Source organism: Erigeron canadensis, chromosome 1 (assembly GCF_010389155.1).
Source record: "Erigeron canadensis isolate Cc75 chromosome 1, C_canadensis_v1, whole genome shotgun sequence".
In the NCBI taxonomy this organism is placed as follows: domain Eukaryota; kingdom Viridiplantae; phylum Streptophyta; class Magnoliopsida; order Asterales; family Asteraceae; genus Erigeron; species Erigeron canadensis.
In genome coordinates, this window is record NC_057761.1 from 26,835,989 (window position 1) to 26,863,889 (window position 27,901).

Sequence of the window (27,901 nt, forward strand, 5' to 3'; positions counted from 1 at the left end):
TAATTGTAAAACTCATCTACGTACGTAAACGATTAAACGGATGTAGAAGTAGAACTAAAAAAATATGAAACCAAAAGTCTGCCCCTTGGCAATTTCTTTGCTCTAGCACCTTCTTGATTAGGCACCTCACTTACAAAGTTACCGTAATGTTTGCCTTTTTCATCTGGGTCAACTCTATTATCATTGACTCTCCCAAATTTACATATTCTTTTTACCAAGTTGTCCTTTTGGATTTCACCGTTAGTAAAAAAAAAAATATTGCATTTGTTCACACTTTCATAATTATTTTGTAACACCTCATTTGTCCACGGTAACTAAAAAGTTAGCGTGGACAAATGTGGTGTTACAAAATAACTATAAATGTCCCCACTAAAAAGTGTGAACTTTTAGTTCTACACACTTTTTAATGTGAAGAAATTTCTATACACTTTAATTTTTATATATCTTTACATACAAAAAAGCGTAACAAAATTTTTAATTTATTCACACTCACTAAAAATGTGAATAAATGCAATATTTTTTATAGTACGTCTCCGGTAAATACTCTTCTCCAATTCTTCATCGTTGTGCTTACCCAAAGCTTTTGTATCCATGTGTATGAATCGAAGTAGCTAGCTAGCTATTTGTTTAAACTTCTAAAAATGTTTAAATATCTATCATCATATTACTTCCAATCATCTTTAACTTTTTATTGCTTATTCGATTAATTCAACAATTAATTCAATAATATTAGATTACTATGTTATACCCGGGTGTTGTCCTGATCTCTTCTCATTGATTTTTTGTAAATTATATACAACAAAAACTACACAGAGGCCAAATGTGGTTGTAACGTATATAATTTTATATTTTCAGTACTATTTTATGTATCAGTGTAATTCAAATCATTACTAAAAAACTAACTTTCAGCGATGACAAAATTCGTAGGGAATTCGTAGGAAAGCGCCTTTACCGAGAAATTTCCAACCAAAATTTGTCGTAGGAAAAACTAACCTCGGAAACAATTACCGACCAAACTTTCTGATGAATTAGTATTGTTTATTTCGTCGGAAATCCCTTACTATATAATTTGAAATAACTAACTAAATATTAAATGGTTGGTTGTTTATCGACGTCTTTGCGACGATATTTGAGGTCAGTAATTCATTGGAAATATACTAACTTTTCCGACGAATTACTATCTAAAAATTGAGTGGGAAATTCGTCGGTAACACTGTTAGAAAGTTTCACAGAATTTGATTTTTAAATTTATAATAAATGAATATATATATTTTTTAATTTATTTACAATATTGATATTTTTCTAATGGAACATATTGTTATATATTATATATATATTACATAATAATCATTATCATATTACTTTACCAATAAATTTAACAATAATTAGAATAAAAACAATTCACCGATATTTTGATACAAGATATTATGTGGAAAAGGTAACCAAGAACTCAGGAAGCAAGCTAGAATTTGATTACAAGTTCCAATTATATTACACCGCACAAACTGACAACCATATATCAACGATTAAACAAAACAACACATAAGACATTAACCATAATTTCAGATCAAAATAAACCCAACCTTCCAATTGATTTGACCACCTAAACCATAAATAAAAATACGGCCATGGCGCTTCAAAGCATAAACCACATCCGATGTTGTCACTGTCTTCCTTGTAGCATACTTCGTGTAAGTCACCGCACCACGAATCACGTTCTCTAGAAGCTCTTCAACATGGAATTTCTCCTCGTAAAAAGTTGTCACCCTTGACACCACCTCGGCAAGGCGGCGAGCCAATCGGATGGCAAGCTTGGTGATGTGATGCCTGAATATTATCGTGGAGAATCTTCCGATACCATTTTGCTCCGCCCTTTACCGATCATTTACCTCCCTTTTCTGCTCCTGACATTTACACTGCATTCTTGAGATCTATTTAGACAAGAAAAGGAAGGAAAGGAAAGGATAAAAGAGAAAAAAGGTATTCTTGAGTTTTTTTTTATAAGAAAGGGAATGATTTGATAGGAAAACTCAACCTTCTTTTTATGCAAAACTTTATGGCCAATTTGGCCTGATTAAGAAGGAAACTATTATAGTTTTTATAAAATGACTATTCTGCCCTGTTGAACTTATTCCATCTTCTCGTGAAGTGTTATCCACCAATGGTTATTATTATAAATTGTAGAACTTGCTGCTACCAAATTCATACTTTCTTTCACTTTTATATTTACTGTGGGTCTGTGACTATCACTATCACATTGATATCTAGTATTATTGATATCTAAAAAATATATATATATAATTGAACAGGATATTTAATATTATATTTTTTATTAACTTGAAATGTAGAATTATATTCAAGTCTATATCTATCCAAATGTTATCAGGTAACTATACAAAGAGGACATAACTGTAATTTAATACTTATTTTCTTTTCCTTTGTTTAATTATTTCTTTAACTCAAGAATTCCCTTTTACTTAGTTAGTTTCTTTGCTTTTCTTGTCTTACCCATTCTTATCATTTCTTTTCTTTTATTTTAAACTCGAGAACGAAGCTTTTCTTGTCTTACTCATTCTTATCATTTCTTTTCTTTTATTTTAAACTCGAGAACGAAGCATTAGTTAGGATTTATTTTAGAATGACTTTGGTATTTTTGTGTTAAAAATTTGGTAGTGGATTATTTAGCTTTCAAGAAAAATCTAGATTATCTTTTACTAGAGGTAGTGGGTTTACTAATTTAGGGAAGAGGGTATGGTTTTGTGTTGGGATAAGTGCCCTAAAATATAACTAAGTATTACTGAATGTCTATTGTAGGAACCAACTATAAGTTTTGGATATTGTATGGAATTAACTTAGTAAAAGTGTCTAAAGCATGAATTTATGACCGGCTCATTCATTAGCCGGTAAATATGCCATTTTTGTTCTAATTATTTCCGACATAGATTTTGTTTTAATTACTTCAGACGAATTAATCGACCCAAAAGATGAACACGTCTCCAAAACCGTCGATTCCTGAACCGAACCGACCCTTTACCCGAATCATCACCACTATTCATCAAACTCTCACAACAATCCAAACCACCTATTCCCAACCCAGTACTCAACCCATCATTAGACAATCCTCTATTAATAATCATACTACTTTTCAAAGCATCATAAAACCATGTTTCGGATTTTTGGGTCAAGTAACAAAGACCCAACTGATTCGGGTCGGGTCGGAAAAAGAAACAATCTGATACGTGAAGATGAAAGGGAGCTGGAACTAGCAATACGGTCATGTTCTTCCAACATGTTTTTGTAAGTCTTCATCAGATGAAATCGAAATTAAGGAATCAAGGTATTCATTTGGAAGTTGATATTTAAGTGAAAATGGACGGTTGTTATATAAAGTAGCATAAAGATTTGGTTTGTGGGCGGGGTCAGAGAAGTGATGGTGGTGGCGGTGGTACGACGGTCAACGACGACTATACGAGTTTCACCACCAGCGTAGCATAAGGATTTGGTTTGTGGGTGGGGGACTATGTGGCCAATGTGGCTGACCATTAGCCGGAGTTTGGATGTGGGTAATGGTGGAAGGGAATGGGAATGCGGTGGGTCAATGGTGGTGGTGGTTGTGGTGGCAGACGGTGGCCCACAAGCACATCGCAGGTGAAAATCTGAAGGTAGCGGTGGTGGTGGTGCTGCTGCTGTTGCTAGTGGTGGGAAAGATATGGGTTGGGGGTTTAAAGATTGGTTTACAAAATCTAGAAATGAGAGAAAATTGATAGATTCAGAGGAGATAGAGCAAAATATATGGATATATGTGTTTGTGAAAGATTAAGCTTTTATGCACCTTCTTAACAAATTACTTGCAGGTGACGTGGAGTATTTATGTGGATGCAACCAGCTCCACATAAGCAAATATCCGGTTGAATACATACTTTAGACACTTTTACCAAGTTAATTACATATAATATCCAAAACTTATAATTGGTTCCTACAATAAACATTTGGCAATACTTAGTTATATTTTAGAGCACTTATCCCTTTTTGTGTTTCGAGGGGGTTTAGAGGTTTTTGATTGGTTGTAATCTTTTCAGTTGTTCAATGTAGGCATGTAGCATATCAACTAATTTATTCATCTTCGGTTGATGACTGATCCTATCTCTACATTAATCCATTGCATTTGTTTAATAACTTCACCTATAAGTAAATCTATTATATTGGTTGATACCTTTGCAGTAATATTGCAATTGTCACTAAAGCTTATAATAATTTACTCGTATTATTTTATTTCGTGTTACTTTTTATGGCCTTGTATATATTAATATACGAGAAGGGTACCCGCGCAATGCAGCGGAGGTCACGACGATGGATGGTAGTGGTGGTGGTGGCGGTGATGGTAGCGGTAACGATGTGTTTATTAATGTGAAGTAATTGATGTAAAAAAAGGTAATGTAGTTATTTTAAGGGGTTAATAGATATATCTTGTAAATAATCTCTTAAAGAGTATTATAATTAATTAAATATATTAAGTGAAAATATTTAAATTAGTGAAAAAAGAAAAGAAATAATTTGGATTCATAAGGTTGGAAATTATTTTTGGGATTTTTTGGATATATTTGTTGTGTGGGTTAAGAATGTGTTGAAAGTTAAGGGTATTTAGGTATTTTAAAGGTAGAAAGTTAAAAATGGGGGAGGAGTAGTTTGTTTTATAAAGGAGTATATATATATATATATATATAAAGTGATGGTGTGGTTGTTATGCACCTAAGCTAGGTACAGAACCCTCTCACACACTAACATTTTAATATTAATTATATATTAACAAATGCTTGGCCTCCATGTTTTTTATGGTGTTAAAAAATTAGCATGTGAGGGGTTCTATATTTAAGTTAGGTACATGACAACCACATATTTTCAACCCTCATATATATATATATATATGATTGTTAAATATAAAAATAATTGAATCAATAATAACTTATGTACTTCCCATTATAACTCACTGGTTGAGCACCAGCTTTACATGTTGGAGGTCTCGAGTTCGAGATATTGGAAAGACATTTAAAGAAATTTCACAAATAAAGTCCTTCAGTGAAGCATGTTTAAGTCCTAAGCGGGACATAGTTGCCGTATCGGACGGTTTAGTTGAAGTTTCTCCTCCTACTAAATACTGAGAGTGAGGGTGAGAGTGATCCCTTATTGTGAGCAAATGATCCACATCTTAAAAAAATTAATACCAATAATAACTTATGATTTATCTTAATTAAAAACGACAATATTTTCAAAGATAATTTACTAACTATTTCTTTTAAAGACGGTATAAATATATATATGAGAAATTTTGCCATCACAAAACTTTAAAAGGAATAATTTTGATACTCACTTGTTAAAACTATATATTTTAGTTTTAATGAACTACATGATGTAAGATATATATAACATATTGGTGGAAAATAAGTAGGAAATAATGTTGATTTCCGACGATTTCCTACGAACATAATTTTTTTTATTAATACGAGTATAAGTTTTCGTCGGAAATTAGTAGGAAATAGTTATATTTTCCTACGAATTTTCTACAGATATATTTCATTTTTTAGTAATTATAAATTTTCGTCAGAAATTAGTTGGAAATAGTTATATTTTTCTAGAAATTTCCAACGAAATGTATAAAAAGTACTAAATTACTCTTTTTATTTAAATGCTTTCATAGACACATATCATTAAGATAATTATTAAGTATATATAAACACCACAATACATATAAAAATAGTTAAATTTACTTATATTTAGTTTATAAATACATATACATGAACTGTAACAATCATACATATATGAAATTCATGGACACATTAATGATCATATATAGCATATATCTCCCATGTATATAGCTATATATTTATAAATGTGCATAAATATTGTATAAATAACTTACGCATAACATATACATAAACACACTCAAATTATACTCATACAGATCAATGTACTGAATGATCTAGGCACAATACTTCCATCTTAATCCCACATGATCTAGGCACCCCTGAATGTCGAACCCGCATATTTAGAACTTTACATGTGGGTCTAGGCTTTATTGGTAACAGATACCTTAAATGAATTGTTTTATTTTCTTTTGACCAAGTGGGAATTTAACTTGGGACCATAAGGTCACCGAATACTTCACATACGTACATACATATGACTGTGTATTTTACTATTTTTATAACTTGGGACCGTATAGTAATGCCTTTGCCAAAAACTATGTGAGAAACTTTTAATTGAAATAATTTTAATATTTTTTGTCAGAAATTCGAAGAAAATTGTTTATGTTTCCGACGAATTTCTAAGGAAATATTTTACCTTTATAGAAACATAAATTATTTGTAAGAAATTAGTTGGAAATAGTTATATTTTCAACGAATTTCCAGCAAAACTTATAAATCATAATAGATTATATATTTTAAAAGTTATAAATAAAGTTATCGGAAATTCGTTAAAACATTTAATTCGGTTTCAACGTATTTCCGACCAATATTTTTCTATTTTTAAATTTCTTGTGACTTTTGAAATATAGATATATTTCGTCGTAAATTCCTTACAAATTTAAAATTTTCCTAAGAATTTCCGAGGAAATGTCTTATTTGTAATTATTTAATATTTAAACTAAATGTTTCTAAGGTATTTCCGACGAAATATATTTTTGAAATTAATTCCTCAGTATTTTGTCGCTGTTTTGTGTGTATATTAGTATCGAAATTCCGACGAATATTAGTTTGTAGTAAATTCGTAGAAAATTTTTCACAAATGGGACAATTTTCTATTGATGGTATTTTTTTTCGAAATTCGTCGGTAAATCCTAGGAAAATTTCCGACGAAAAAAATTCGTCGAAAAATTCGTCGGTAATTAACCTCCCACTAAAGCATATATTTAGAATCTCATATGCTCATCATAACTCAAATTAAGTTTACTTTTATATACTTGTTAGGATATTGTTAAGTATTCGGTCATTCGAGACCTAAAATCATGGTTTCGCCACTAATAGAACTTGAATAAAGAGAAACATCTTTTATATTAGAATAAAGCACAGTTGCTCCAATAACTTATCGACCAATTATAGCTTTTGATTTCTTAAAGTTGACTTTTCTTTTTAATTTTTACTTTAATTTACACTTTTTTGTTTTGCATCACAAATTTACACTTTTTACCCAATAATAGTTTTAATATAACAAATAAATGATAATAGCTAATATATATATATATCAAATAAAATAATAATTAATATTTATTTAATAGAATAATATATATCCAACTGAATAATAACTAATATATATATATCAAATATTAAGTTCTATCATATAAACATAAAATTAATTAATCAAAAATATATAAAACTTAATGTAAATATATTATGATTTTGAGAGTAATTGTACTATTGTTTTTTTAATAAAGTGTTTTTTTAGTAATTATTATGACGTATATAAAAAAAATAAAGGATTATTACTTAAATAAACAAAATAAATACCCTATTTTATAAATTGGACTTACTTTTAGAATATATCTAATTTGAACATTATATCCGTGTGGTTTAGATACTACGACCTACGGATTGAAAGAGCCAATAAAACTTTGCCACCTGTCATCTCCTTTCTCTCCCCCCAATACCCATCTTCTCTCTCCTCTCCCCCTCCAATCTCCAGATCATCTCCTTTCAAACAAATTTTTATGAATTCAATTACTGATGAAAAATTGCAACCGGAAAGTAAATTGTTATAAATTATTTGTGATCTGGATAAAGGTGTAGCAATCTCATTGCAAGAGTTCAAATTGATCAAGAGGTACCCAACTTTTCCTGATCTCCAAACCAAGCTCTATATATTTTCCATGTTACCATCATGATTATGTTATTTTTACCAAAGGTAATTTAGCTGTAATTAAAGTTGGTGAAAGCCTTCCTATATCATTTTTGTCGGCTCGAATAAGAATTATACAAGCTATTACTCAATCCCTGTGTCCTTTAAGGGAATTTTCACAACTTGTTTTTGTTGTCAGATTTAACATTCAATCTTTTGTTCCAGGTTTAATATCAATGGGTTAGGTGTTACGGGTTTTAATATTTGTTGGGTTAATGGGTCAAAATAAGTAATAGTTTATTATGGGTGAGAACGTATTGGATGTGTTCGCCCGACATGAAAAGAAACTTAGTAAAAACTTTATAGTCCTGTTTGTGGCATCAAAACAAAACACAAATGGCGTAAACATGGAGGTACCCTAGCTTTCTCTTTATATGTTGTCTATAACTGTATATGCATTGTTTCTGTATAAATGGGACAAAGGGGTTTAATATGTGATTTGGGTTGATTTCCATTCTTTAATATTGACCGACATTTTAAGAAGGGCTAAGTTGTTAATATGATAGGTTATGGTTACAAGGCAACGAAGCGACCTCCACATGAACATTCCTGCATTAAGGAAGCTTGACGTGATGCTCATTATAAGATTACTAGCCTTATGCTTTGATTAGCAAACCCAATATCGATGTGATTCTGAGGAGAACTGATATCATACTATCATAGATGTGGCAATAATAAGGTTAAAGTTTATCTCTGATGGGCCAAATGGGTAAGATTATTGTAAGCAGGTAAGAGGTATCACCTTGGGTGGCATAATATGCTTTTGTATATCATATCTTTCAGAAGTTAAGCATGATTCACGTTGGATGGATTAAGCAGTTTAAAGTTATAATTTGGACAAATGTGTTTCAGGTCAATCTGAACTAGTACAAAAAATTCCAATTTTGACACCTAACCGCCCAACCTACCCATTTTGCCACTTCTATGACAGGTTTTACATTTTTTGTTCGATAATAGGTGATGAAATTTTATGACCAGAAATGCCTAGATAACTTCAAAAGATATCATAAGTCTACTTATGCATCTGACGCTCACCAAGTGCTTAAAGCTGCCTTGGCCATTAACACCCAGATTCTAATGATGATGGAGGCTCCAGAAAGCTATACTGAAACCCTTCCAAAGGTATCTAATAACAAAATCTGAAATAGTTCTAATAGAGGTGGATACTCATGGAAAATAGAGATGGCAATGTCAGCCCAATTTCTTATATGCGGGTCAATTTGGTTACCTGTTATCCCTAACAGGTGAAGTGCAAATGGGTCAAACGGGTTGAATGTTGCCTATAGTATATTTTTGAATGCATACTTCCGCGTAAATTGTTTTATTCAAAATTCCTTTGTAAAGGTATTGTTTTCGGATCATAGTTAAATGTTCATACAAGAATCCTACCTGTACAAAATAGGAACTGTTTCAATCCGAAGCCATTACTAGACATGCCAATCTTGCCACCTCTAATGAAAATGCAAGAAGATTAAGGTGGCCTTTTGAATTGGGTTCTTATTTAGTTGGTGTATAACACATTTTTGAAGTGTTCCCTTGAAGATACAACGAACTATGAAACTACAACTTCAGAAAATTTTGGAGGGACACTTTCATTTGAAGTGGCATATGGCGTGGATCATGCAAGTTATTCTTGTATTTGATTCTTGAGAAACTTGTTCTTTGAATCATATAGAATGAATGTTAGAACGCACTTTTTAATGTCTAATTTTATATTCGGCCAAGTTTGTAAGACTTGTGACATTGTTTTGATGTATGCATTAGACCCTTGTGTTAAACGGTTGTATGATCATGCGATGAGTCTGAATCCGGCAAATGTCTTTTGTTCTAAGATTTTGATGTCATCTTCCATTGTTTCATTTTTCAGATACTATATGGTTTGCCATATGTATGTATGCATATAGATACACAATTAATTGAAAGGACAATGAGTTGTATGTGTTTGGATAGAAACAAGTAGTTAATAGAAAAAAGACCATCATCCGTTTGGTCACATTACATAGATGCAGTTGGTTACATAAAAAACCAAATTGACTACAAAATTTAAACGAACAAATTAGCTAATCAAACAACTTTTAGAGCAAGAAGCTTTTTCTTGTTTATTCTTGATTGGGAATTTGAATGGAGGATTCAGAGTTTTTTCAATGTTTTCAGTCAACTCCACACGTGACACGTAAACATCGACTTGTCGAACCTTCGTTCCTCCGTATCCAATATGCTTTATCATGTTCTCTCGATCTCCAAGATCATTACGCAATGGACGTAGTCCGTTATCTAAGTCTCCTTTCGGATTTCTAAAATAGTAGTGCTTAGGTGACTTCGGATCATAACCCAATTCTTTTAACATCTGATCCATTTAAGCAATGCCAAAAGTATCCGTGCTAAGACAATCTACATAGATTACCACACCACCATTATAATTTCTTTCCAGTAGAGATGAAAAACTTCCATAATGGTGCAGCTTGATAGTGAACAACCAAGGAACATCCGCTGTTATAAAATGATTGAATTAGTTCAACTACCAATAGAAGCTATAAAATTTTCTAATAGAAAATGATAAAACTTCACTTACCATAAAACTTACCATACATCTCTTTAGTAATATCTTCCTCCCCATGAGATCTAAAATACCAATCATGATTCATTGTGAATAGTTTATGCATGTTATGACTCCATATAGCATGTATTTATATGGACAAAAGTTTGAGTTGTCATTTTGACTTAACAAGAACATCTCCTGTGGTAAAGTTGGTAAACAATCGTTTTGTACTTAAACAAAAGTTTGAGTTGTCATTTCCCTTTTTTTAAGTGCAAGAAACAATTATGGCTAAGTAAATATGGTATACATAAAGTTCAACGATACCAAAAAGGAGAAATAATGAAGTTTAACCTTTATTAATACATAAAATAACATATTAGAAAAAAAATATATAAGTATGCAAATTTGAAATTATGTTATGGAACTTTTATTGTATCACCCTAAACGCCCATATAAATCCGCCAAAAGTAAACTTTGGCATTGTAGCAGGTCCCGCCTTTAACATTCTATTAGCCATTATGTTGAAAATCCCGTTTCTTATACATGCATACGTGGTGGACCAGACATAAGAACCCCAAGGACAAGCATTCCATGCATTTATATCCTCCACAATTCTTAATATATTGTTTTGTACCACGGATGTATGCTCTCGTCCGTTAAATATCAGCTCTAAACATATGACTAAGCATATCTTCATCACTAACCACTCACTATGAAACAAACTTGTAAAGTCGTATAAGGTAACCGAGGGACTTTCCAGATGTCCAAAACTCGGTCACGAAATGGATTGTCACCACCTAAATATGGCGCCCAATCCATTGGTCCGAATGGTAAACCGGTAATCGAACAAAACTACTCACGACCAAATTCTAGGATAAACCCACTAACTTGGTATATCAATTGTTGGTTTTCACGGTGAACATCTGGGTTTACTGGGATTTGATTTTGAAGTATCAAGCTAACTAATGCTGGTTCATTGTCTGTATAAGAAATATATAACCAATGACCAAAAACAGGTCTCCCTAAACATTAGATCTCTATTTTCATTTTTTCGGAACTTATCCTTTATGAGAGCAAGATAACTCATCTTGCTCCTGATTGTCAGATCTAGGGCTGTAAACGGTTCGGTTCGGTTAGGTAGAAATTTTGAATCGTTTTTCGGGTTTTGGTTCGGTTAGTTAGAAATTTTGAACCGTTAATTTCGGTTACCCGAAAAGGTCGGTAAATTTCGGTTTTATTTTCGGTTAACCATTTATTAAAGTTATGTTAATATAAAGTTTAAGTTTTCAATTATAATAGTCAATTTACATTGTATTAATTAATTAGTTATTTAACTAAATTAATATTTTGTTTTATAAATAAATATACATTACATCTAATTTTGAATTACTTTTTTCAAACGTTATATTTATGCAATGCAAGTTCTTATTTAAGAGTATCATGATTCACTACTTAAAATGTCTTCTATATGATATTACTAATATTTTTTGATAAATATTTTAAACAAAGTTAACAACTTTTCTTAAAAAGAGTATCCATATATAAGAAAATTACTTAGAATATCCAAAACTAATCATAGATTGTGAAAGAAAATTAGTAAAATTGGTAATATTTTAAGCAACAAATACAAAAATTTTGCTAAATAGATTTGTAAATGATGTATTCATGTAATATATATATATATATATATATGTATGTATAAATATGCATATATATGATTATATGTAAAATTCGGTTCTGTTCGGTTAACCGCGGGTAATAAATATTGAAAACCGTAACCGAACCGTTACACATCGGTTTTTTTGTTTTCGGTTTTTTCGGGTTTCGGTTATTTTGGTTTCAGTTTTTTCGGTTTTGGATCACGCTGTTCGGATCGGTTTCCGGTTCATTTCTTACACCCCTAGTCAGATCAGCCTCATAAAGAATCTGTTGATAAAAAAAGAAAACACATACATACAAGTATAACTAAAAACACTCCCTTTCATATACACATATACAATTCAATCATAAAGAATTTGTAAAAGCTAATAATCTTTTATTTGTTTCTTTCAAAAACAACATTTATGGAATTTAACTACACAAAAAGAAACCTTGTATACCTTATTTGTGTTTGCCAACAGGACATTTCCGGCCACTGGAATCGAAGGTGGTCGAACTGGTTACGTCAACTACCTTTTGGCGAATCCACAAAACCACCCGAGTTCACACGCATACCATCACGCCCACATGTAAATAGCAAAACAAGCCCACGACCTGAATCCAACATGTTTAGTCCAAATGATTATTCATTTGAAAATTTTGACACCTACACCAAAGTCATCAAAATCCAGCATGTTCATCAGATAATTTCATTTTACATTTCTATAATAATAACTTGTTCTTGTGATTATATTAACTTTTGGTATCTTTTCACAAGAAAACTGAAAATAAAGAACAATGGTTCAAAGGTTTAATCTCACTATTTATTGACAAAAAATGGGATTTTCATGCAACAACATCAATATCATCACTTTATGAATTAGACTCACTTTTATGAAAATAACTTCGACCATCAGTATCATCACTTTATGAATTCCGAAAATCAACCGTTACTTAAAGACTTCATTTTTTGGAACTTTAACTTATACCCATTAAAAGGTTTGATCTTTAAATCATATGTCTCAAGTTAAAAAGCTCAAACTAAGATTAAAAAATCAAACTTGAAGAAATGTGAGATATACCCAACAAATATTAAACATCCAAGAAACTCAAATTTCAAAGACAAGTCTTAGTCGAGTAACTTAAACAACGTCAAGAATTAAGATTTCGTTTTGAGAGATTTGACTCAAAAACCATCAAACATTTTATCTTTATATAGAAGGAACAAACTAGAATTGCACAATTCAGTTTAAAGAAAATTGAGAAACACCCACCAAAGTTAAGCTTTAACACTTGTAACTGCAAATCTGAATATAAAGTTCAAAACTTGACACCAACCCACTAAATATTTTAATTATTTATCACCAAATTTCCAAAAAGTTAATAAGTAGAAACAACCCCAAACCCGATGAAATATCACAAAACAAAAAGCAACGCGATGTGTATTTCACGAACATGATGAAATATCACGGAATACTTGTGCTGCCAGCCCAAGTTCACGCCCTAAAGATCAGCGGTACAATATTGTTCAAAATTCAAATTTCACATGGTTTAGGTTTTTTTCAGAAAAAAGTAAAGAATATAGAGATTAACACAATCTCAATCCGTGTTAAATGTTGTGATTTTGCTGTTTTTAGTGACTGATTAAACAAAAAAAAAGGGGTTTTGGAGTAATAATTTTTTTTTAATATGAGATGATAGTGATGGTGTTTGAGGGGAGAAAGAGGGAAGAGAAAGAAAACATCACCGTCAAGGGTGGGGTAGGTGGGGAACAGTTGGGTTTGCAGGGAGTCAAGAGGTGGTGAGCTCTCATTGGCTCTTTCAATCTGTGGGCCATAGTACTTAAACCACACAGGTATAATGTTCAAATTAGATTTTTTTAAAAGTGAGTCTAATTCATAAAATAAGGTATTTATTTTGTTTATTTAGGTAATAATCCCCAAAAATAAAGCATGTAAAAATATAATTCGTTATTGAAAAAACATATAACATTGTCATATTTTAATTGAAATAATTAAGATATCTTTCATTTAATGATTAGATATTATTTTAATAGTGTAAAATAAGAATATAATACAACATGTGTAACAATAAAGAAAATAAAATGATAGTGACTTATTTTGATTTTTTAATGTTCAAATATCGCTAAGTATGAAACTTTGATAGACATATTATATTTTGTAATACTCAAATATCGCTAAGTATGACTATGTCACAGTAAACAACTTCGATGAACATATATTTATAAACTATTTCAATATAAAATTCAATCTGTTGATATATAGATAACTTTTTTAGTACTCAGAATAGTATATTAAATTTTAAACTATAATAAATTAACTTTTAATATTGATAACACCGTAAGCCCCGTGTATTAGACCTGAGCCTAAAATCTAGTAATTATCTATATATACGCAACATAATTATACATACACATGTGTTACATGAACTAATCATTTATAATAGATGACGATGGAAAATCGATATATATATATATATATATACACACACACATTATTTTATATATTAAAAAGGCATTGAATTTATTATTAGCATATCTAAATACACACGATTTAAAAAGATTAAGTTTACATGATAAAATCAATCATTTTTGTGATAGTCACTTAAATTTATCAAAAACATATAAATGATTTGATGCAAATAACAAAAAAATAAAATTCTAAAAGCCAATAAAATTGGTTGCTCATTATTAAGATCTTAGTAACTATTCGGTATATATTCGAAAGTCTTGTGTTTTGATCATGGGTGTTCGTAATAATTCAGAACTAAGACTAAGATAGTTTGTTGTTAAAAAAACCTGATCAAAAAGTAAACATTAGAATACTATTATTTTCTATAAGTCTCATCAAATTAAAATTATTATAGCAATTTAAATACATACTTTACATGAAAAAGTGTAATACATTCTTATTTGTTGTGTTCGTCTTTTATAAATGGTTAGAATTTTGACAGTAATGAAGGCTAAATAAACTGGTTAGGGTCTTTAATGGTTTTACCTTAAGTCATGAGTTCGACTCTACAAAATGACATATTTAAAAGACTTTTCATTTGAATTATCTGTCATAAAACAATGTAAATATACGTTTAGAAACACAAATGTTTAAGATTTAAAAGTTTTGTTAAAATATATATTTTGTCGTCTAATGTAATAATTGATTTTTTCAAAAGCTAGATATTCTTTTTTGTTAACTTTCTTAAATATAAATAGATAAATGAATATATATATATATATATATATATATGCATGACGGAAAAAAAATGTTTGATTGCTTTTGATTGATACCACATATCTTCATAGTTAAGTGTATATATGTATGAATGTCCTTATTTATTATAGGATGAAGATGATTCACTCACCAAGAAGACCGTCTTAACGACAGTAACTTTATTGAGAAATTTATAAAAATAAAGTCCTTTTTTTAATAGACAAAACATAAACAGGTTCACTTTATTAGAAATTTTGAGTAAATATGTTCATTATTTATGAATTTTTCTTAGAAGTAAAGATAAACAATAAATTATTATTTCCATTAGAATTGGGTATGTGTATCTAATATTAGATAATAAAAGACCAACACGACTGACAAGAGAAGAGGTTACCACTTTGCTAGAGATACTAGAAGGATCGCTTACAAATGTAATGAACGAGTTGATTGAAATTGGATTGGAGATCCTGATCTGCATTCAAATTTCTCCACAAAGCAAGGTGTCATAGAACAGTTTCTTAAGTTGGCTTTATCTAGCACCAGAACAGATCCAGATAGGCATGAGCACGGTCAAAAGACCGGACCGGACCGATGTGGACCGATGACCGAAATGGCATAAAAACTCAAACCAAAGACCGAACCGAAACAAGCTTGGTCGGTCCGGTTCGGTCCCGGGTTTCCTCGGGTCGGTCCCGGTCTATGTAGGGTTGGACCAAAAATGAGAAATGGGCTTGAGATGTTGGACTTGTGTGGCTTTGCTGGGATCATTTTTGGAGTATTGGACTCTTTTTGGATGTTGGACTCTTTTTGTATGTTGGACAGGAGGCTGCAAGTTGGAGGTTTGGACTCAAATGAGACTAAAGCTCATAATAAACCCATTAAATACTTAAGCCCACAGTCAAAGTCGGGTTTCGGTCCTGGACCGGCATTTTCCGGGTTTTGGACCGAACCGGACCGAAGACCGAAGACCGAAGTCGTAGGAAACCACAGACCGAAGACCGGACCGATTGTGGCTCGGTCGGGGTGGTCCGGGTCGGTCTCGGTCGGGTCTTGGTCGGGCTTTGGGTTTTCGGTCCATATACTCATGCCTAGATCCAGATGACTGACCAGACATAGAATGAAATCTTATCTTCCATTAGAAAGTTCAACAAGAAAAAGTCTAAACATGGGTTAAAAATTCAAACATTTCCATCCAATAACTAATTCATCTGCTTGTAACGGGGGGATATAGAAAGTATTAAAGGAGATTCAGATTTATAAGCAAAACTTATTCAAGATTCTACCACTTTTGTAGTTTTAGTTCCATTTTCAATAATATAGCATATGAAGTACTTGTACCAGTGGCAGTGTGCCCCTAAAGGCCTAAACCGATACCAGTATATGTTTTAGTATATGTTTTTACCTTCTGTCACTTGATGCTCAGCAGCTTCCCACTTATTTGTTTTCAACATTTGACCCTAAATATAACTACAAACATAAGCATGCAAAAACAAAACCAAAATAAAACAAAAACTCTACATATGTGTGTTCTTACATAGATAAAAATACTAGTAACAAGCCTTAGAACTCGAACAATAACACAAGTAAAAACCGTTGTAAAAACATAAATCCTATAGAATGTTATTGGGGAATTAAAATACAAACTTTGAATAAACCAAATGTATAGGATAACATAATATCACCCAAATCTATGGTATATCTAAATTTGAGGCCAGCTTTGCCATGTGGATTTGATTAACTATAATCATGAACCGGTCTCATCACACCCTACAAGGTGGGGGGATAGGGAGATAATCAAGGTGGGATAAAATCCTTATATCATGCGTAACACAACCAGAAGGAAATATCTACAAAAGAAAAGCAAATATGCTCTACTTAGAAGAAAGACTTGAAAAAAAAGTAACTAATCTGAATTTCATCAAACAATTTCCAAATAAAAATTTCAATGCATGTTTCTCTCATGATAATATCTCTGAATCTTTCACACAGTCCACCAAAAAAGAGGAGATATTTAGGCACCATCCAGCATCATTTTGACACCTTTGTTTACATAAATGCAAGACCTGATCCATAGAAAGGAGTGAGTTGGATGGATCAAAGAATCAATAGAAATGTACAATCTATGGATTAGATTTGGTAATAATCAGTCTATGAGTGGTAAAGTTTTCAATCCATAATACTTGGGTTTTCACCCTGAACAAACCGTCATGGCGTCATTTCAAAATTCGAAATAAAACACTACTTGTAAGGTCAACTACAATTATTCTTTTTCTATTTTTGCACTCACCCATGTCAGACTTGGTCCAAAATTGTCATTTACACAAAAAAAAACAAAGACGGTTGTTTTTTGCATTTTTGCAAGAGAGAACTCGTTTGAAACCAAAATTGACACCAAAAAATTCAAAAGAATATACTTGTCACAATGATTCAATTTAGTTGACAAGACATAGTAACCCGTCCAGTTCAGCTATACTGCTATAGATGACTACTCGATTTGTCTCGCAAGATATCAATCATTTAAAAAAAAAATCAAGTTAGCTTGCGTAGAGGAGCTAGAAGGTCAATTTCCAACTATCTATTTACATCAATTACAATCTCTAAAATTGCATCAGTTATTAGACAGCAATATTTTGCATCCCAATTGTGGTTACCAAGTTCCTAGGGATGTAAACGAGTCAAGCCTGCTCGCGAAATACTCGAACTCGATTCGAAAAAAGCTCGTTTCGAGCCGAGCTTAAACGAGCTCGAGCCGAATTTGAGCTTAACTGTTGACTCGTTTACTAAACAAGCTCGAGCTTTGAATTTATAACTCGATTAAGCTCGCGAGCCTAAATGAACTTTCATATATAATATAATAATAATATATATACATTTATTATATTAATAGAGCTTTCATATACTAATCGAGCCGAGCCTAAACGAGCCAAACTCGGATTTGTTTATTTTTTTTTTGACAAACGAGCCAAGCTCGAGCTTTCTTAACAAATCATGAGCCGGGCTCAAGTTTATATACTAAGGCTCGAACGAGTTCGAGCTCGAGCTCCTTAAACGATCTCGAGCTCAAGCACTATCGAGCTCAGGCTCGGCTCGGCTCGTTTACACCCCTGCAAGTTCCCAATACTTCTGTGTAAGTAAAGGGATATATTGGGAACAATGGCACCCATCAATATACGAATGAGAAGCCAGTTAAATTTTACACAGCACATACCTGGTGCAAATGCGGTTGCAAAGTGAAAAGAAGTCCTCCAGTCTGCATCCCAGCATAAAAATCTACACGTGTTCAATATATACCATTGAACTTGACTGGAAACAGAGAAAAGGTAAGTCTCATAAACGCGATTGGTTAAGCTTCAAGATCTGATATAATGCAAGACATGCCCAAAGCATGAATATCACACAACCACTCTCAATGCTTCAAGAAAAGGGTTTGTAGTCCATGGGAATCAGAACTATGATCGAATCTTGGAGAAATGCTTCTGCCTTTCATTGTTAAATTAACAATTATATGAATATCACACAGCCACTCTCAATTGGATACAAAATATATACTAACTGTGGTTCTTTTATTGCCAACTGATGATTCAATCTGTACAATGACTTGTCTATGTATACATAGCCAACCGGTATTTGTTTAACCGGTATAACCCTTAGAATCGACATAACTACCAGCAACCGTTCTTATTAAACTGTTTCTTGAATGGTTGCTTTAACCCTAATAAACAGACACAACGTTTGGGTTATCTTAGTGACATAAATAACCCCTACACTTTTATTTATATACGGACGTGCCTAATATTACTTATATATATATTGACACTACAAACCTCTGACTTTTATGCTACTCCGTATTATATAACCAACACTCCCCCCTAAAATCATAAGCCAGAAGCCTTCTACCTTCTGGTGCTTTAATCTGAATCTATGACGACCTAGTCATCGTCAAAGCCATCTATCTTCAAAGACTTAGCCTCATTGGTGGTTTCAACTTTCAACTTCTTCAATTGCTGATGCTGTATGCTTCTTCCTCTGATCCTCCTTCGACGGCTATTATTAATTTATCACCGTCATCATAAATTATGTTAACAGTGTCTTCATTTTCTGCAATTTCTTCTTCTTTTGAAGTATGTTCTTGTGCCGCTGCTGTTCCTTTGACTTCCATACTGGTAACAAATCCTTGTCCAATCTCTTGACCCGCAGCAACTTCATCTCCCTTTGGTGAACTTTTGTCGCCTCCCGTACCTACTCCTTTGGTACCTGCAACTTCTTCCGCCTTGGTCACATCACAATCCTCCTGTTGTGCATTCCAGAAGTCACTCTTAACAGCCCTGTAATACAACTCTGGCTTCAAGCAACTTGGGAAACCAAAATACATTGCTATTGTTCCCCACTGGTCTTCATTGATCACCGTTTCACTTCCACCCATACTCAAGATCAGTTGTTCCAAATCAAATAAGCATACTTCTAAATCTCCAATTTTTGGTGGTATCCCATCAGCATACTCAAAGTCTGAATAATTCTTATGTAACCAAACTCTCATTTCATCAAATTTTTGTCTAAACAGGTCCCTATATCGCATGGCCGTTTTAAGATCATTGACCATCTCCATAAACTGTATGAAGCCTTCAAGAGAAGTAAAGAACCCACATTAATCTGCACTTGCTTACCCTTCCATATCACGGTACTCTTTTCATACCAATTTTGTGTCCTCTTTGCTACATCATAGTGTACTTCGATCTGTTGCAGATTCATCTCATGGCATTCTTTAATGTCTTCATCATACCATTCTGGGTATCCCAGGTCCATAGCCACGCAATTCCATTTATCTTGAATTGCTATTTTTTCAGCACCTTCTAATTCTTGCATCACTTTGAACATGTCTAGCAAACACACCGTTTTGTGCCCTATAACTGGTGGTATCCTTTGTTCTTCCTTATCTTGCAAGTAAAATTTATAAAAGCATGCCACCAACTGATCAAATTGCTTTGAGATGGTTTGCTTAATTTGGGGGTTTGCACACCAACTTTGATTGCTAACATTGAGTCAATAAAATCGACCAATTCTTTCAAATAACTTGGTAAGCATTCATTTGGTTTCAACATCTGGTTGTTAAAACTCGTTCCCTTTTCTCCACCAATTTGATCACAGAATTTACTTACATAATCTTCAAATAATCGCTTAGCTATTCCCAATTCAGCATTCCTTTCCAATTCTTCTATCCTATTTTTAATTCCCTTTTCATTTTTACCAGAAGAACTACTTTCACCAGCATTTATCCTTACAATCTTACATCTATTTTCATGGATTTCAATGTCAAAACCTTGACATCTCAATTGTTGTATGCTTAATATATTTACATTAATGTCTGGTGCGTAGGATACGTCTGAGATTAGGAATTCATTCCCATCACAGACCACAACTGCATCACCAATACCATATATCCTAAGAGGTTCACCGTTTAGTTCCTCTTTATGATACCTGGGCCTAACATCCATAAACACATAACTATTCTGTGCCATGTGTTTAGTAATCGTTTTGTTAACATACCAAATACCATCCCAGTTATTATCATCACATCCTAACCCCATCAAATATGTGTCTAAAAGGATCTTGTTCGTGTGAACATACCTGTGTGTGATTTTCTATCATTCCTCTGTTTTTTCGATCACTGATTCCTTCCCTTTAAGAGAATCGCCGAACATCTTTCTGATAACTTTATCGGAACAATTCCAGTAGGCACGGCCCCTTCGCCTACACATGTAGCATCTCGAATTCTTCATCGTCTTCGACTTTTCTTGAATTCGTGTCCTCTTTGTTCCGTTGTTCAAATTCATCATCCCTAGTCGACTTAGGACTTCCCTTCTATCTTCACTCCAAGTCCCATTCGACTTTCTCATACCCATCTTCTTCTTCAGTCATTCATGTCCCTTTCGAATTGAAGACATGGGTTTCCTTGTTGATGCGATTCCTTTACCTGTGCTCTGATACCACTGTAGGCCATGGGGTTCAGCACTATGATCCAATCTTGGACTCTTGGAGGAATGCTTCTGCCTTTCATTGTTAAACTAACAATTATACACAACCACTCTCAGTTGGATACAAAATATACATACTAACTGTCGGCTCTAGTATTGCCAACTGATGATTCAATCTGTACAATGACTTGTCTATATATGCATGACCAACCGGTATAACCCTTAGAATCAACATAACTACCAGCAACCGTTCTTATTAAACTGTTTCTTAAATGGTTGCTTAAGCCTACTAAACAGACACAACGTTTGGGTGATCTTAGTGACATAAATAACCCCTACACTTTTATTTATAATTTTATATACAGACGTGACTAATATTACTTATATATATATTGACACTTCAAACCTCTGACTTTTATGCTATTATATAACCAACAGAGGCATTAAATTATACAGATTGTTTAATCATAACTTATATCACTAACAACTACTGGTAATATAAATTGAAAAAACGGACTAAAACGTTACCCATTTTAACATGTAATCCAACATTCCAACCCGCCTATTTTGCCACCTTTAGAGTTTAACTTCCATCAAACACCGAATATAGAGAACTCTAATATTCATGCATGTTAGGAAAAGGTAATATCCGCCATATCTTACCCTGACTAAGACTCTAAACCTTTTTCTGCAAACGGCATGCCCTTCTTATTTGTACCTACACGCACGCTAACAATGACTGAGCCACTGAGGTCCTCTTCTAGCAAGTTGCAATTATTATTGTTGACAAGTTATCCTAGCAAAAGGAATAAAAAACAAGTACAAATATAAAGATGATCTAAAAACAGGTAACAGCTCCTTCCAAATGTTAGCTGTATAAGCCTCTAAAGAACTTGAACACTGATTTAGGGATGCAATCAGAACAGTCAATTGTACAGTTAGTCGGCACATTTATAACCACTTTTCCCTAATAAGTTGTACTAGTTTCAAACTTCCTTCATCTTCATATAAAAAGAACATAGGCACCTGCAATGTTTTATTTGATTCTTCATACAGTAACTAAAATGAAATCATGGGGAAAAGTAAGAATCCTAAAGTGATTTAAATGTACTGCAATACAGCGATATATACACCACATGAGCAAGAACATCATCTTCTCAACATAAGATCATATTACTTAAAACCCTATAAAAAGATTCTGAATAGGATTCAGAGATGACGACTTTTAGTCTTTAGAGATAGGATAACTAAGTAGGTTGTATTAGTTAGCGTAACCGTAGTGCTTGAGATGGGAATAGGACTTATAGTCTTGTAGTTATAGCTCACTATTAGATAAATATTGACGCGGGTGTATATAATGTGATATCAGGATTTCCTTTAATTAATGTTATGATATGACGAGTAACATCTAAATTTAATATTTACGAACATTCCATTATGGAGTGGTTAAGTTTTAAAGAGGGACCTATTCAGCACTATTTATATTTGTTAAAAAGTTTTATAAATCCATATTTAAGAAATTAAGGTGTTACAAGTTTGTAACTTTGATGTGTGAGCCAACTTTACCAGCAATAGCTAACTTAGATACCAATTGCCCAATCATGCCATTAAGCTAATAATTCTCTTATACCAGTTTAAAGATTTTCCTAGCACCAAGACACCAAACATCCTACTAAAAGTTTAAAGTTTAAACCTACTAAACCTAAATTCTTAATCATTATCTAAAAGGAGTATCCCACTAATAACGCAATATAATACAAATACTTATCTCTACTCTCTGTTCATACTTAAATACTGATAATCATCTCAGGTCTAACAGATTCTGCTATAGGAGAAGGCGAATAGCACAAACATGATTCATTAACATGGTAAGAACAAAAATTACCTGAGATACATTGAGGCATCACGTTACTCCACTCCTCAAGCTATCGTTTTCCTGCATAACAAACCTTTATTAGAACTCCCTTGAATATTCATCAGTTCTAAGAATTAGCCCAGAGTTAGAGAGTTACCCGATGGAGTTCTTCTGATATGACCATGTGTTCTAAATTCATATAGCTGTGATGTTTTTTCCAATCTAGGTTCCAACGATGGGCATAACTTTTAGATATCTCATGAGCCCATTAGAATTCTCTGTCTCATGGGATTTGGTAACTTTGTTCCTTTTCCAAACATCATATTACGTACCATTTGAGCTTCATGCAATTTGTTTTCTTCAAGTAATATGCTAAGCAGCCATTTACCATTATATTGACACGGTGAATAACTATGACCAATCATATCTTCACAAATGCTCAATGCTTCTCTGATCAAACGAGAAGTACAAAGACTAACTAACATATTTTCATAAGCTATTTTGCTTGGTGCAAACCCTCTTTTACACATTGCATGTGCAAGAGATAAAGCATCAACCAATCTATTATTCTTACAAAAACCTTTTATCAAACTATTATATACAATTCTATCCGGGAAGCACCCTATGGAATTCATTTGATTAAACAAGCCAACAGCAGCATCAATTTTACCGGCCTGAATATGTCCATTAATGAGAATGGTGAATGTTGCCTGATTGGGAGCCACGCCATGTTTTTCCATCAAATCCAGATGATCATATGCTTGCTCAAGCTTGCCCATCCGACAAAACCCAGATAGTATCCCATTATATAAATATAAATTAGGCATATAGCAAGAGTCCTTAACCCCTTTCATCAATTTCATTGCTAATAACTTGAGATCTTCATGAGTTTTTATGGAAATTCTCGTATTGCTCTCCTTTAAAAACAATGAGTTCTGTCGAAGTAGATGATACAGATTTTCCCTTTCTTTTGAGGATTTTGAATGGGTATCATGCCACGTACCATTGTAACATTGAAGATTCCTGCATATTCCACTGATCAGGGTGATGTAGGTAACCTGATCACATTCGATATTACTTCCTTCCATCAAAGAAACGAGTCGAAATGCAAAATCAAGCTCCCCTTTTCTTAAAAAAATATCGATAAGGGAGGTATAGAGTTCTTTATTTGGCATAAAACCATCTTCTAACATATTACCAAGATACTTCACACCCTTATCCATCATGTTTTTCTTAACAAATCCACTTATAAGAGACAAGTAAGCATGTGAATTTGGTTGTATTCCATGCTTCATCATTCGGTTAAATACCCTGTTGGCTTCTATTACTTGACCATGTTTAGAGTACACATTTATCATTCTGAAATACAAAGCGTCATCAGGATCTATGCCACTTTCAACCAGCTTTTTAAACATAACATGTGCATCAAAAACTCTTTTTTCTCTGCCTAAGCAACCAATGATGCAATCATAAATAGCAACAGTAGGCTGCATTCTCCGTTTATGCATTAGACGAAGAACATCAAAGGTAGATGCTAAGTCACCCCGCTTACAATGTTCATTTATCATAATCAAAAATGTTGTTGAGTCTGGAACTGTACCCATGCCTTCCATGAGTTCAATCATGGCTTTAGCATAGTCAACAGATCCATGTTGACAACAACACTTTATCAAGGAATTATAAGCTGAAGGCAAAGGCTGAAATCCAAGAGTGATCATGAAAACCATAGAACGCAATGCATCGTCACTTTTTCCTCCTAGGCACAATGCAACAATGTATATACTATACGACATATTAGCCAGATGAGGCCTGCTTTCCATTATTCTGCCTAGAAGATGGTCGTTTTCATATTGAACGTTCATGGTAGGCCAAAAAGCATTATAAGAACTAGAAGGATCAATACCACACCCATATTTAGCAACTGCATTCAAAATCTTGAGTGTAAGATGTAGCCCGTGCCCTTTCGGATACTCCTTCATAAGTGTGAAAAAGAACACGTGATCAGGAATCACTCCAGAACCGAGCATCTTTTGGTATACCTCATCAACCTCAACTCTTTTCTCTTTGTAAAGTGCAGGGATGATGGGTGTATAACAATGCACATTCGGCTTTAGGTTCCTATCACACATGCTATTCAGCAATGCCAATGCACACTCAACTTTATTCTCCTTACAAAGCTTATTGATCATAATTTGGTAAGTCAACACATCAGGTTCCAGTCCCAACTCAATCATGTGCTGGTTCAACACCCAGACTTTATCAGATAATCCGGCAGTAACAAACCCTTGTAACAATGTATTGTAAGTATAAGTATCCGGCTCACAACCCATCTTAAGCATTTTATATAACAGCCTCATTCCCATTTTTACTTTCCTATTCTTACAATAACCTTTAACAAGACTAGTATACATAACCTTATCGACAAAAAAACCATACGATTCCATCTCCAGACTTAACCACTCGGCTTCTTCAACTCTATCCATTTTACAAAAACCAAACACAAGTGACTTCCACAAATGAGATACAGGTGCCACACCTCTCTCAAGCATTATATCAAACACTTGAAGGGCTTCATCGACATACCCTCTAGACGACAACCCGGATATCAACATATTATAACACGAAACATTAAGTAAAACTCCCACAGTATTAATCCTAATTAAATAATCATATGCATCAACGAATCTTTTTTGTTCAAACACCTCTCCAAGAAACTCAGAACACATTGTTCCCCTAGGTAACGACTTTAACCCAACAAACTTTTCAAAATGGTCATTTTCGTCTTGTAATTTCCCCAATTTACAATAACAAATCATCATAGAACCTAACAACAACGCGTCGGGCTTAACCCCTCTTTTCAAAACCCTATCAAGATACAAAATTTCAGCTAATCCAAACTCACCCGCATTCACAAGCTTACAAACCAACCCAGAATAAGTCAATAAATCAAGCTCAACACCCCGTGAAACAGCAAAATTTACAACAGAAACTTTATCTACCAATGTAGGCGACTGCAAAACTAGACGCTGAATAACACGTTTCGCAGACGACAAAAGCCCGCGATTAATTAGGCTTTGGGCAAGGGAAAAGCACAAAGATTTATGATCTTGTTCACAGGGAAGGTCAGATAGTGAAAAGGGGTTAGTTGAAAATGAATTTTGAATTGATTTAAGTAATAAAGATATGAACTTGTGAGGTTTGTTGTTGGTTTTAATCATAGTTCCATTTGCAATTGAAGTGATTATTAAATTATATATACTTTTATTATATACATATATATAAGTAAGAATTGAAGTATGAAAGGAACCTGTAAGGGGGAAACCTGGCGCAGAACAAATGTCTGTAAAACCCTAAGAAAAAGGGAAAAATTCACAAGTTTTGGTGGCGGGTAAAAGATGCCTTAAACCCTCCTATTGAATCATTGTAAAAATGTGACGAGGGTGAAGCTTGGATATGGGTTTAAAGGGGTGTTTGGCTAAGCATATGCTTTAGGATGTTTGGCTTTTTTCAAGCTTATAATTATTTTGCGTAATTTACATTTGGCTAAATTACACAAAAAGGTATATAAGTTTGTTAATTTTTAAATTTAAGGTATTTAACTTTATTTTTATCAATAAAAGATACTCAAGTTTGTTAATTTTTAAATTTAAGGCATTCAACTTTTTTTTATCAATAAAAGGTATCTAACTTTTCAAAACATAAAGGGATTAATCACGGGAAGACCAACGTACTTTCCTATTTGTACACGGTTGCCCATTATACTTTTTTATTGATGAGGTTTATCCACATACTTTTCTTTTTTGTACACGGTTGACCAATATTACCGACTATCACAGGTAAACCGGTCAACTTTGGGTCAACCGTGTACAAAAAAAAAATATATGTGGGTAAACCTTATCAATGAAAAAGTATAATGGGCAACCGTGTACAAATAGGAAAGTACGTCGGTCTTCTCGTGACTAATCCAATTTTAATCAACGTTCGTAAACATGTACTTTTTAATCAACACAACTATATATTATATTGTCAATTGTTTCCTTACATTCTATCTTCATAATTATGTCCATATTATAACTATACTCTTACACACAACTCAACATCGTTCTAATATAGATCATTTTTAAACCACACGTTAAAAATGAAAATAATATAATTCATCTCGGACGTACAACGCACGGGTCTTAAGACCTCGTTACAAAGAAAAAACAACTTTTGAGGTCGGACACCAACATTCATTATTATTGGGTTGCAATGATATGCAACATATACAACATCAAAATGTTCAAAATTTTTGTATTTTGAGTTTCGTATGAAATATTTGGTTGTTATTCCTTTTTTATTAAGAAAGATTCGCATGTCTTAAATATGCGGGATCATCCATAAGATATTTTTTTAGCCATACATCACTACTTATTTTTTTTTTTGATTAATCACGAAAAGATCAACGTACTTTTCCATTTGTACACGGTTGCCCATCATACTTTTTATTGATGAGGTTTACCCACATATTTTTTTTTTTGTACACGGTTGACCCAAAGTTGACCGGTTTACCTGTGATAGTCGGTAATATTGGTCAACCGTGTACAAAAAAGAAAAGTATGTGTGTAAACCTCATCAATAAAAAAGTATAATGGGCAACCGTGTACAAATGAGAAAGTACGTTGGTCTTCCCGTGATTAATCCCATAAATAAAATCTTTTTTTGACACTTTTTAATTACGATTTTTGTTAAAATTTGGTATATTGCGGAATCAATAGGGTATTCGAAACTATTTATATTT

The 27,901-nt window shown here is 33.0% G+C and overlaps 1 protein-coding gene, 1 long non-coding RNA gene and 1 pseudogene across 2 annotated transcripts; 1 reads left to right on the forward strand and 2 right to left on the reverse strand.

The window, feature by feature from the left end:
- Positions 1 to 1,562: 1,562 nt before the first annotated feature.
- On the reverse strand, positions 1,563 to 1,911 carry LOC122588362 (annotated as a pseudogene).
- A 6,811-nt stretch (positions 1,912 to 8,722) lies between these two features.
- LOC122584859 lies at positions 8,723 to 9,668 on the forward strand. The gene is made up of 2 exons (XR_006321607.1): positions 8,723 to 9,012; positions 9,420 to 9,668. It is a non-coding gene; the product is annotated as an uncharacterized LOC122584859 (long non-coding RNA).
- A 7,124-nt stretch (positions 9,669 to 16,792) lies between these two features.
- LOC122588371 (pentatricopeptide repeat-containing protein At5g62370) lies at positions 16,793 to 26,339 on the reverse strand. The gene is made up of 4 exons (XM_043760478.1): positions 23,279 to 26,339; positions 23,152 to 23,202; positions 18,503 to 18,597; positions 16,793 to 17,357 (listed from the first exon to the last, which is right to left on the reverse strand). The coding sequence occupies exon 1, from the start codon at positions 26,337 to 26,339 to the stop codon at positions 23,379 to 23,381; it is 2,961 nt and encodes a 986-aa protein (XP_043616413.1). The 3' UTR covers positions 16,793 to 17,357; positions 18,503 to 18,597; positions 23,152 to 23,202; positions 23,279 to 23,378.
- Between the last annotated feature and the right edge of the window lie 1,562 nt (positions 26,340 to 27,901).